Below are 12,388 nucleotides of genomic sequence, written 5' to 3' on the forward strand. Positions count from 1 at the left end.
GATATACTGTATTGGATCTGAATGCAAGTCGGAAGAGAGAGAGAGAGAGAGTTACATAAATTAATAAAATAAAGATTTGACCTTTGTACAATATATATCAAATTTGATCATTTCTTTCAAATTACTGTAGCTAAAAGTTACAAAATTTACTTTTACCTGATTCGATGTAGGTGGTATTGATGTCTAATATCCAAAAAACGGCTTTAACTATGCATTTGCATATTCCAATAAGAATGCTCTAAGATTGCATTGCTTGCATGCAACTAATTTCTTTTCCTTATCTATAATGGCTGTAAACTTAATTCTTAAAAAAATAAAAACAAAGTGAGGGCTGTGAAAATTGCTTTATGATATCATGGAGGGATTCTAACCTTTTTATAGCATTCGCAAATGACTAGTTATTGCTAAGTTAAAAATTTAAGTAGAATCTTCTCTTTTGGCCATAATATAAATTTTTAGTTAGAATAGTTTATATTGGACTAGCTATCTTAAAGTTTAAATAATAATATAATATTATATATTTTAATAATATTTGATACGTTTTTTAATATTTTATGAATACACTTCATATATTAATTAATAAATTTATTAAAAAATAAAATTATCATTTTTCAACTACAATAAACCAAAACCTCTCTGCATCAAATGGGAATGGACATTCAATTTCTCAAGATAGTGTACCTAGAAGTAAATCATGAAGTTCATTAATACTAAAATACAGGGGCATAAATCCACGGACGAAAATTAATATTAGTAGTGTTACACATCCAGCACCCTTTTCAGTTTTCCCACAAACCAAACAATAGTAAAGATCACACAATTAGATCAGATAGTGCCCATAGAGAATGCTGAAAAGTTCAGCTAAATATGAGTAAAAATGTCAACTTTTAGCAAGAATAACGCCTAAAACCCCACTAGTAAATTAAGTTTAATTTTTCTAGAATTTAAATAATTCAAGCACAAAGATGCATGTAGACTCGACCATATGATGTAACAGATGTATCATTGGAAGATTGACAGTTAGCCATCTAACTCGATCTGTCATTTTCCTTCACCCAAGTAAAGGTAAATTAACCAAAACGAATTAGAAAATTTAAGGGAAAAAATAAGAAGTATAAAAAAGACTCGAGGACCACCAAAAAGAAGTAAAGAATCAATCAGTGAGCAATCAATTAGATATCCAATTTCTGAACACATTTTATGCAAAAACTCAAATTGATTAATCTACTGCAATCAACTACAAGAGCATGATGAAACTCCAATTACACTAAAACCTGGATCTCCCTCACAAAGCGATAGACATCAAGGAAAACCCAGCACAGATCCATAGCCACAGAACGACTCGGGAGCAAAAAGCAAGTTTAGAAGGTGTAGTAATGAAATTCCGCCGCTAAGAATGCAATGAGGCAAAAAGGGTAAGAGAGAGAAGGCCCGAAAAAAGGAGTACCTGATTGCAAGGTTCACACACTTCAGCAGCTTTGTTGTGGCAATGAAAGCAAAAGAGAAGAGCACTGTCCAAAAGGGGAAAGAGAGTTGTCCTGATAGCTTAAAGCCATCATAGACTAGAAAGAAAAGCTGAAGAGACTAGAGATAGAAGCTAAAGATTAGACAAAAACTACCAAAAAAAAAAAATGGAACTTGAAAAACCTAAGCAGGAGAGCCAAGAGGTAGAGCTGAGAGAAAGAGAGATGAACTTGAAACGAAGCATAGAGAAGAAAGAGAGAATAGGGATCCTTAAGGATGACACAAAAAAGAGGGATAGAAGAGTGATAAAGAGAGACTTACGTTAATGGAAACGAAGACAATGACAACCGCTGGAGAAGGCAACCACTGGAGAGAAATATCCTGTTTACAGGCTGGGTAGAATGGAGCTGAAGAAGAATATGACTTGTTGAATAAGAAAAGGGCGGCGAAGAGAAGGGGATGAAAGAAGGGAGTTTTGGGAGAAAGAAAAAAAAATGAAATGGATGGTTTTTGGTATGAAGATAGAGAAAAACGAGAGAAAGAGCGAAGCGGTTGAAAGAAAAGGAATAAAATAAGATTTTGGTCTTGGAACAGCACCTCACCAGATATGAAGATGAGCTAACATTTACTGTAGCATAAATCTCAAACTTCACTGGTTTAGCTAGTCCAATGTGGATGATTTTTCTCAATTTTTGTTTTATCTTGGACTTGCATTGGCAAATGGCTAGCCCATTGCCAATGCTCTAGATCAAAACACTATCCAAGAAAGCGTAATATTTATTCTTCTCATGAATCATATATTTTTGTTTTATCCATGTGTTTTAGTAACTTGAATAGATATGTGTTAGCTTTAACTATACTAAAAAATATTAAAATCTAAATTATATAGTTAAAAATAAAAAAATTTATAATTTTAAAGCCCAATCTAAATAATTTGGTAGCTAAAAGCTAATTTTTTTTTTCAAAATGACAGTAATTAAAATTAACCAAACTTTAGTGCTGTGTCTTTATTCATCATTCTTTTATCACACATAATTTTTTTATATGATATATTGTGTGTGGGATAATGAGTAACAAAGTTTTTGATAAATGATTAACAATAGATATGAAAAAAAAAAAAAAAAAGAGATAGGAAGGATATTGATCAAGGGCCCAAGACAATCAAAGTGGGTTGGGCTGGATTGGCCCAACATTCTAGCCCATCAGTGTCATCCCTAAAATTCAAGCCGTCCAACTTACAGCCACATCGATGTATGCGATGCAAATGGCGCCCGGACTTGAATTTGGAACCTGAAACAAGAAACCCAGGCCCTCGAAAATATTTCTCGCCTCCTTTTGAAATCTCTCTCTCTCTCGCTGAAGTTTATGTGAGCACCAATGTCGTCCTTCACTTAGCCCTAAAGTTCTCGCCTCGGTTTCTTTTCTCATTTGGTGGTTTTGGAACAATCAGCTCTCGACACTCTCCAAGAAATGGACCGGAGACTCAACGGCCCAACCGTACTTTCCGCTGCCACAAGATTGTCTCCTCCGCAACCTAACTACCATAGTCGAGCTGTTCGGGTACTCATTCTGTTTGACCCTATACATGCTCATATAGATCCACATACTAATATTCTAGCTGTTTGTTTTTGTGAGAATTCTTTGCTTCTCTTTTTCTGGATGTTTTTTTCTTGGGTTTGGAAAAGCAGTAGAAGTTGCTCTAGTTTTGTTTTCTTTTGAGTTTTTAAGTAACGTCTCGGGGTTTTAGAATCAATTATGTGAAAAAGAGCAGCAGAATGGGTTAGCTCGCTGATTGGTGATTAGCGTTTTTTTTTTTTTTTTAATGGGCAAGGGGTGTACAGCGTCCCACCTAATCTCGGGGTGCACAGGCTTTCGGCAATAAATTTTTTGAAGTAGATAATCCACCAGTCCGATGGCTCTCGAGATTATTTGTACGAATTCGAAGCGTAGACTTGGAGAGAGCATATCTCCTAGCCCAAAGGCTCTTACGGTTTACCACTCGAGCCAACTCCTAAGGGCTAGGCGTTATTAGTGGTGCTTTCGTCCAGCGTAAAACAATGATTTCGGCTTAAGTAAATGAATTTGTACCCTTTTGGGTTGTTACCGACATAGCATGGACTAACGAAAAACTTGGCTGAAGCCTGAAACTTTTGGGCTTTCGTGTGCATTACGCCATGGATACGAGTTGGCGGTTGAAAATTCTAGAGTTTAGTAACGTCGCATTTTTCAGTTATTTAGATTCCCATGGTTCTTATAGGTTTGTTTCTAACGTAGGTCAACAGTGGTTGAAATGTTCCTTTATGGAGACCCGTTAAAGTTGGCGGTTGTTACCTGCCTTTTGTGCTTATTAATAAACTCTACTTAAAAAGAAATCTGGCTCTGAAATGTTCCCATTCAAAAGTGGTAGCAGTAAGATGGGTATCACATTGACAGTTTACTATTTCATGTTTCCATGGTATAGATTGGACCATAACATAACACGTGCTGCTACTTCCAAAAATAAAAGGTACACCTATAATGTGATTAATTCATGAGAAACTACACATATCTTCCTATTTCAATTTCAGGAAGCACTGGAACACTTGGCATCCATTGACCTGTTTGAGTTGTGCAATGAAGCAAAAGTTGAACATTGTCGAGCAACTAGAGACTTGAGAAGCTGTGGACGCTACGTACACAATACTTTGATCTCCTGTGGACATGCCTCTTTATGTGAAGAGTGTAGTCAAAGGTGTGATCTTTGCCCCATATGTAGAATCCCACTGCCAAAGAATGGTAATAGACTGCGGCTCCGCCTTTACTATGAGTGCATACAGGCTGGCCTCATCTCCAAAAGAGCTGATGAGAGATTTCAAGAGATGGAAGATGGGGACAAGCAACTAACTGCTGATGTCCAACGCCTCTATTCTTTGTTTGATGTTGCCCTGGAGAATAACTTAGTTTCTTTGATTTGCCATTGTATCCTTCATGCCAGGATTAATATCTTTAACTTTTTTTTTTTCAATAAAGATTATTACTTAAAAAAAAATATATCTTTAACTCTTTTTTTTCATTCTTTCTTTCGTCTTTTCTTCCTTTTCTTTTCTGGGGAGTGAAGGGGGGGGGGGGGGGGTTTAGGGGGTTCTGCAGGGCTTATACAATGGTATAGTAACTCCTTTTTTGTGCCCTTATTTTCTTTACTGGATAATTTTAACAAGGAGAAAAAATGTAGATGGATAACTTGATGTTAAATATTCTCCTCGATAGGCTACAAGCATGTGTAATTTCATAAATTGTACTGTTGTTCTGTTGAAAGTTCACGTTTCTTTAATACAGAGTTCACAGATATAACAGATGTTTGTATGGATGAAAGTGCTGTGTCTAGTGATCCTGTCATTGCTTTCTTGTTGGATGAAGTGGTTGTCAAGGATTGGTGCAAGAGGACTTTCAGAAACATCACAACAGAACTTCAAGAAATTTGTATCCTTAAATGCTTTAACATAGTTTGTTTTTAGGAGCCTATTGTTCTTTCTGCAGTTGCATGCTTTCCATAATTTAAAATGCATGGCTGCATGCACTTCTTAACATTTATGATTAGATAATATTGAAGTGGAAGGTATGAGATCTAGGTTGAGTTTGCTACTTAAGTTTTCTGTCCAGCTGGCTGCCATATGCAATGTGCTTGAAGTTTTGGAGTCATCTTTTAAGGGCACTCTTTCAGCACAGCTTCATGACTTGCACCGCCTTCAAGAGAACATATTAAAGACAAAGCAGGTTTTGGTTGAGATTTAGTTTTAGTGGAGCACATATATCTGCCATTTACATTTTGGTTTAAAGATGCCTGTTGTCTTTGTTACAACAGTGATAACAGATTTATTTCTAACAAAAAAACAATTTTATCAATGTTTGATATACAGAATTGATTTTAGAGTCTATGAATTAATAATTTTATTGGCTAGTCTTCAAATGCCAATATTGAAAAGTGAGTCAAGCTTAGAAGTCACAGCTGATGGGATTGGATAGTTATAGATTATTATTATTGTGTATGGCACACATTGTAACTGGGTATGGGATTGGATAGTTATAGATTATTATTATTGTGTATGGCACACATTATAACTAGGTCCACGTAACCTCTCTCTCTCTCTCTCTCTCTCTCTCTCTCTCTCTCTCTCTCTCTCTCCCCTCCCCTCTTCTTCTTCCTTCTTTTTTTGTTTTTTTGTGTGGCTGGACTGCTGCTTCTACGTTTTTCTGATATTTCTATTTTGCTCCAGTACTTCTTGTAAATGGTTTCATTGGACTTCTTCAATTAAACTGCTGATTACAATTTCTCTATATCTGCCCATGATTGATTTTTTCTCTTTGTACCGGTATTTAATTTTCAGCATATGGAGATAATGATGTGGTGCATAAGACATCAATTTCTGGAGAATGTGAGATCTCGACATACTGATTTCATGTCATGGTGTTCGCTTGTCCGTGAACGGAAATCAGCTGCAATTAAGCGATCGTGGCCTGATGCAGTAAATTACTCTGCAGAGCCTTCTGGACAGGATGGTTCCTTGTTCATTGAAGATGCCTTGCTGAATCTTGATACTGAGCAGGGAAATACAGAGGAAACAGCAGAGGAATTAGAAGCTGCATCATTGCTGAAAAGTGGAGTTTTGTCTATTCTTCAGTGCAAGATAGGGGGGGTGGCTGGTTGCTACCCTTTCGAAAATCTTCGAACTGCAGTTGATATACTCTTTTTATGTGGAAGTTCTGACTTGGTGGTTGCAAAGCAAGCAATTGTATCCTTTCTCTTACTTACATGTATAATGTGTGATTCTGTTGATTGTATAAAATTGTAAGGGTACAGAATCCTTTTTTGTTCCCTTAATTTTTTACAGCTTCTCTATTATCTATTTGATAGACATTGGGAAATGCCCGATGAAACATGGAGACACTTTGTGGAAGATTTTGCTGCCACTTTTAGTATTACCAGGCACTCATTATTGGAATCTTTAGTTTTTTATCTGTTGGATGACCACACAGATGAGGCTCTGCAGGTAACATTTTGAAGATGAGTTTGATTGACCATTTGCTTTCTGTCAAGGCATTAGCTGCATTATTTTTTGTCAAGTAATATGAACACAATAAAAGGCAGTAGCTACGATATTAAATCATTTATATCTTCGGCTGAACCTCACTCTTCAAATTTTGCGGCATAATGAATTTGATAATTCAAATTGTGTGCAGTAATATTGTCATTAGTACTTTTATCTGAGTGATGAGATGGTTTTAGGATGTCATTGATTTTGTATATGATTAGGGTGTGGCACTCTTTCAGGGATGAATCTGAGCAGAAAGGGTCCCCTATGGTGGGGTGGTTGACAAATTTAAGTTTTGAAGGCGTTATATTATTGTCAAAATTTTGGGTTCTGTAGGGGTCCATAGCCCACCTTAACCCTGCCCTTGCACTTTGGGAAGTGGCACTTAAATACATCTCAATTGATTGTCTATGAAGGGGAATTCCCGACTGGTTTTGTTTTGGAAGAGAGTTTGAGTTGGAATGGGGGAGTTGTGACGAAATAATCTAAAAACCCAGCATAACAGTGAGATATCTGGAAATGACGTGTACTTAGCATTATAGATAATTGGAAATAAGCTGCATTTCTACGAAGTTCCTGAATTAGATTTGTGTTCTAGTCTGCTTTGGGTTGATGGCGCTGCTAGTCTAACTCAAATGATTTCATGCTGGGATCTTTATTCCACTCCTAATTTCTTGTAGCATGTTGTGTTGCTTTTGCTCGTACTTTAAGTAGCAATATTTTAAGGTTGTAGCAGGTGAGATTCTGATAACACTATTAAAACACTATTGCCATGGTGTTTTAGTGGCTTGAAATCTTCTGTAAAATGCAGGTGCCTTTCGTTGTTGGAGATGACAATATGGACGTGTTTTTTATTCTCTCTATCATTTGATTGCTAATTATATTTACAAAATCCTATTGCCTAGGAAGCTTGTCGCCTTATTCCAGAGATCTCAGGCCCCACAACTCATCCCAAGATTGCACAAGTGTTCTTAGAAAGAAATAATCCGGATGCAGCTCTGATGGTTTTACGCTGGTCTGGGTGTGATGGTGGATTCCAGATGAAACCGGTTTCACTTAGCGAGGCTGTCACAGCTGTTCAGGTGAGGGTAGAGTGTGGACTTCTGACTGAAGCATTTACACACCAGAGAATGCTCTGCACGAAAGTCAAGGAGAAGAAGTTGAAGCATGTACCTTCTGGGAATGCTTCTGATGATTTTGAAGGTGAATTCAGGAATTGGGAGAAATGGGTGGAGATATTGGTAACTGAAATCTGTTGCCTTTGTATTCGGAGGAACTTGGTAGATCGAATGATAGAGTTGCCATGGAATTCTGATGAGGAGAAACATATCCATAAGTGTCTGTTGGATTTTACTTATGAAGACCCTTCAATAACTACTGGAAATCTTCTTGTTGTATACTATCTTCAGGTATAGACAAGATTTTTTTCTCAGTTTGTGTTGACAAGACTTTAAGTTTGACCTGAAATTGAGTAATTTGGATTAACATCTAACACTATTTTTTTTTCGTTGGTGACCTCACTAATTTGTTTGAATAGACTGCACAATATCCTTCAATTAGAGATATCACGTGGAAGCTCAAGAACTCCATTTTTACTGCATTTGTTATTCATTTGTGTAATCTCATTTATTCGGAGGAAAGACCAAAAAGAAAAAAAATATTAATATTACTACTTTCAAAAAGAATTTACCAATTTTGTAAAAAAAATATTAATATTATTACTTTCAAAAAGAATTTACCAATTTTATCTTTAAAAAATTTTAAAGTAAATTTCAAATTTAATCATTATTGCATGATAACATAAGAATGAAGATTGATGAAAAGGAAGCCATGAGGCATCCTCGAGAAGGAAAGATTATTGCCGTTGTTGGAGTGTCTGCGGAAAGAGGTGCAATTTAAAGATTAATGGATATAAATAAAAGATACATTATTAAATCTTCTATGTGCTCTAGTATTAATTTCTGGTTTCTGAAAGCCCATATGTTGTCATTAATAACATAACTTGTGCCTAACCTATTTATGGGGTAAGGCTATATTGTGGAAATCCTTATGTTTTACTTTCTCTCATTGTGTTTTTGTTATTTTTGTGAATGGCCGTTTCACTGTCCAAGGTTGAGATATCTTAATATCTAATTGTTACTATGAATGTACTGCCAGATGTTATCTATATATCCAATTTAACTCTGGATGATTTGTGAACTCTTTTATTTTGCTTGAAGCTCTCCCTTTTCACTTCTTGAAACAAAATGACATATTATTTTATAATGAATTACTTCTTGATTTTGTTAAAACAAGAGTTGGAAGGATATCTGACTTACAAATTTTGTTTCTTTATCATTTCAGCGCTACCGATATACTGAAGCATACCTAGTTGACCTTAAACTTAAGACTCTGGAGCAGGAGTTCGTTTCAAAGAATTCTGTTGGTGAAGAAGTTTTGTCTAGAATGAGATCAGCAATTGACTGGAGAGGAAGATTGATTGTAAGTTGTATAAATTTTAGGCGTAACTACTTGGATTAAGAATATTGCAAAGCAACTTTAGGTTGAAATTGAATGATCTAGATGTTATTCGAGTTTAGGTGTTGTTTCATCGACATTCAAGTTTAGGTGTTAAGTAACTATCTAGACTCGTCTAAACTCTCCTATAAAAAAATTTCGTTGTAATTTCTCTAAATGATTAGCAACCCAATAGGAGGGAGAAAACATAATAAGTTAGTAGATTTGACTAAGAGCTCTTTATCAAAGTTAACTATCCTCCGTATATAAGTACAACCTTGTTGTTAAGAGTTTAGAATTGCAACAAATAGATCTGTCAATGAGTGCTGTTGGGCTTTCTGAATAATCTGCCAGCAATAGGAATAGGTTGATTTCTCCTGTAAAAACATGCTTGAATGCAACGTTGATTGATTTTTTGATGCATGAATGTTTAAACCGTGCTTTGAAGTCTTGCATTTATGTTAGTAATGTGAAACAAAATTGGAATTTGTAGAAAACAAAATTTTATGATCTGTTTACATATTGCTAACATCGCTATATTAGGATTTCAAAAAATCAACATACTACCTAAGTTGCATAGTTTTTTACCAATTAACTATTTTGCAGTAGCATAAATCACGAATAAGCAAAACTCTGTTCCATAAGACCTAGGATAACTATCTTCCACATCTATTAACTGTTCTTTATTCTCTTCTGTAAGTGATATTGTTTGAGATAAGATATTTATTTAAAATGAACTTTTGATTTGGTTGTATTGCTTCAATATACAGGATAGATGCATGGAGTTGCTGCCAGAAGTCCAGAGGCAACTAGTGAAGTCTGGAAAATTGCCTGAGATTGCTGTTAGTTCTGGTGAAGAAGTTATAGTGCCAGCAAAATCTGATATTACTGATGTACAAGAGCCAACATCAACCAGTATATTGATTCCCTCATTTACCGATTCTTCTCTTTGTCGGGGGATGGACCATATGACTCCTCCCTTGAGGCCATCGGCCTTTGTAACTCCGAGAAGACTCCATGGGTCTTTCAACAATCATCGCTCTGAACTTGTCAAGCATGATACCCCATCAATTCTACATGGAAGGGGATTAAGACCTATAGGTAGCACCAACAAAGACTCCAAATTGGATGTCACAGTCACTCCTGAAACTCATCGAGTTAGTCCCATGAATGTGTCGCCATTGAGAGAAATTAACAAGGCTTACTTTGGCAATCTCCAAGACGCCTCGCCAGAAATGGAACACAGTGTTTTTATTAACCAATTCCAAAATACTTACAGGGTTAGTTCTAATCGAAAGGGCACACCTGGCAGCAATCATGGCTTGTTTAAAGATTCTGCAGGGGGCTTAAACACAAATTTGTCTGGTAAAAGAATCCAATCTGATAGAGATTATAGACTTTGGAATGCAGTCTCTTCAGATGATCAAATGGAATTCTCTCGGAGGTTAAAATCGCTCTCCTAATTCTACCATTTTAGTCTGTTATCCTACTTTGTTGCTCATACTAATTGCAGATGCAAAAAGTTTTTCTTTATGGTCTCCGAATTTCAGCCCCACTGTTATACTGTTATTTACATGATCTCCTAAATTTCAGTCATGGAGAAAAGAGTTTTGCTGCTGCGGACAGGACTATGAACAGTGGACCAAGATGGAGATCAGATGAAACCAGTGACGAGGAAGAGGAGCAGAGTCCAGGAGGAAGTATGGGGATGTCTTATCAAACAACTCCCTCAAGGAGAATTAGGAGAAGCAGACTTACCAAGAGGTGAAGATTGCATCTACCTATTCTGTAACATTGATATCCTTGTCCTTCCATGGTGGCTCCTCAGTCTGGTCCGGGAAAAAGCAAACCTGCAATGCTGCAGACATAGTTTGCCTTTCAAGTAAAGGGGTCGTGCTGCAAACGTAGTTTGAGTTCTGCAGTTTCCATGGATGGGAAGGCTAACAAGTTAAAATAATACCGGTATACAATTGTACTGTCCAAATTCAGCAAGGAGATACAAGCTTTGACCGGATCATTTGGCTAGCGATGGGATTCAGCTTTTTAGGGAGAACAATGTGTGCAGGGTTAGGAACAATTTTTGTATTTTTGTTGAGGTAATTCAAAGGCTGACACAGTCATTTGGTACCTGTAGGTTCAACGTTTTGTTAAAGTATCTAAAACATATTGTTTTTGTAAGATATTGAAAATACAAAAATTTTATGTGCAGTCATTTTGCATACTCCTTACGTATTCAATTAATGTGATTAGCTGTGTAACTTTTTTTTTTTTTTTTTTTTTTTTTTTCTGATTCTTTATATAAGGTATTATTAAATTGAAGTTGTAAAGTAGTTAAAAAAATAAATTGAGTCCAATTTTAGGAAATAGTATCTCTTCATCTTAAGTTTATCATCTTTAATTACACATGTTAGTGTGATAGTGATACATTTTGTCACTGTTTATCTAAATAATGAATATATAAAATTATTTAAATTGTGTTACATGACAAACTTGATTTAGGATGAGAAGAATAATAAGATTGTTTTAAGTGTTATTAACAAAAATGCACTACTTTTGTTTTATTGAAGACTATGCTTCAAAGATATAAATACTCAAATATTAAAATGAATTATGATTTTTGGTCTATTATGGCAATTATGCTATTGAAATGTGATGACTTGCAAAATTTTATATTGCAGATTTTACAAGTTCGCTCGAGCGGAGGCTTTTGGCCGCTCGAGCGAATTCAGGCAGATTCAAACGCTCGACTGCCGCTCGACAGGGAGCTCGAGCGGGTTGCTGAAAAACGAAGATCGCTCGAGCAGAGACATTGGCCGCTCGAGCGAAATCAGACAGAGTCGAACGCTCGACGCGCGCTCGACACCCCGCTCGAGCGAACATCGTATTTTGACAGATTTTAGGTTTTCCGCCGCGGGACCATATAAAAACCATTTTTCACTCTAGAGCCGCGAGTTTTAGACTGGAGAACACTCTTTGGGACAGAAAAACACAGTTAGAAGGATTCAATTCATTTGTTTTGGAGACGGGATTCCAATTATTGCACGTACGTTGGAATCATACACGAGCACGGACGAGAGAAAAGCGTTGAATCGTTCCCCTGAGCTTTTGACGACGAGTTGAGGCTGCAAGGAGGATTTTTCAGTGTTTATTTTCTTCTTCCCATCTTCTCAGAACAATTATGGTGAATTCATTTATGTTGAATTCCATTTCTAGCATGAGCTAAATTTTCTTCATTCTAGGAAACCGATGTAACCTATTTCCGAACTATGCTTGATTGTCTATGCTAATTTAATGCAATTCTCTCTTTGTTTATCTGATTTATCCTGAATTTATTGCTTCTAATTAACTGGCCATTGATT

General features: G+C 36.2%; 1 protein-coding gene across 1 annotated transcript; it reads left to right on the forward strand.

Annotated features, from left to right (window-relative positions):
* The first annotated feature begins 2,714 nt into the window (after positions 1–2,714).
* On the forward strand, positions 2,715–11,250 carry LOC122289766 (E3 ubiquitin-protein ligase HOS1-like). Its single transcript, XM_043097035.1, has 10 exons — positions 2,715–3,024; positions 4,032–4,422; positions 4,789–4,923; positions 5,042–5,217; positions 5,829–6,233; positions 6,333–6,491; positions 7,439–7,942; positions 8,877–9,014; positions 9,800–10,473; positions 10,623–11,250. The coding sequence occupies exons 1-10, from the start codon at positions 2,935–2,937 to the stop codon at positions 10,795–10,797; spliced, it is 2,847 nt and encodes a 948-aa protein (XP_042952969.1). The 5' UTR covers positions 2,715–2,934; the 3' UTR covers positions 10,798–11,250.
* The last annotated feature ends 1,138 nt before the right edge of the window (positions 11,251–12,388 follow it).

The sequence above is a fragment of the Carya illinoinensis genome, chromosome 12 (genome assembly GCF_018687715.1).
Source record: "Carya illinoinensis cultivar Pawnee chromosome 12, C.illinoinensisPawnee_v1, whole genome shotgun sequence".
Taxonomy (NCBI): domain Eukaryota; kingdom Viridiplantae; phylum Streptophyta; class Magnoliopsida; order Fagales; family Juglandaceae; genus Carya; species Carya illinoinensis.

What these genes read in the sequence shown, in the direction of transcription:
- LOC122289766 (XM_043097035.1), top strand. Translation starts at nt 2,935, where the DNA reads ATGGACCGGAGACTCAACGGCCCAACCGTACTTTCCGCTGCCACAAGA. An exon ending in AGTTTCTTTGATTTGCCATT is followed by an intron (nt 4,423 to 4,788) that starts GTATCCTTCATG and finishes CAGAGTTCACAG; the next exon opens with ATATAACAGATGTTTGTATG. An exon ending in ACATATTAAAGACAAAGCAG is followed by an intron (nt 5,218 to 5,828) that starts GTTTTGGTTGAG and finishes TTTAATTTTCAG; the next exon opens with CATATGGAGATAATGATGTG.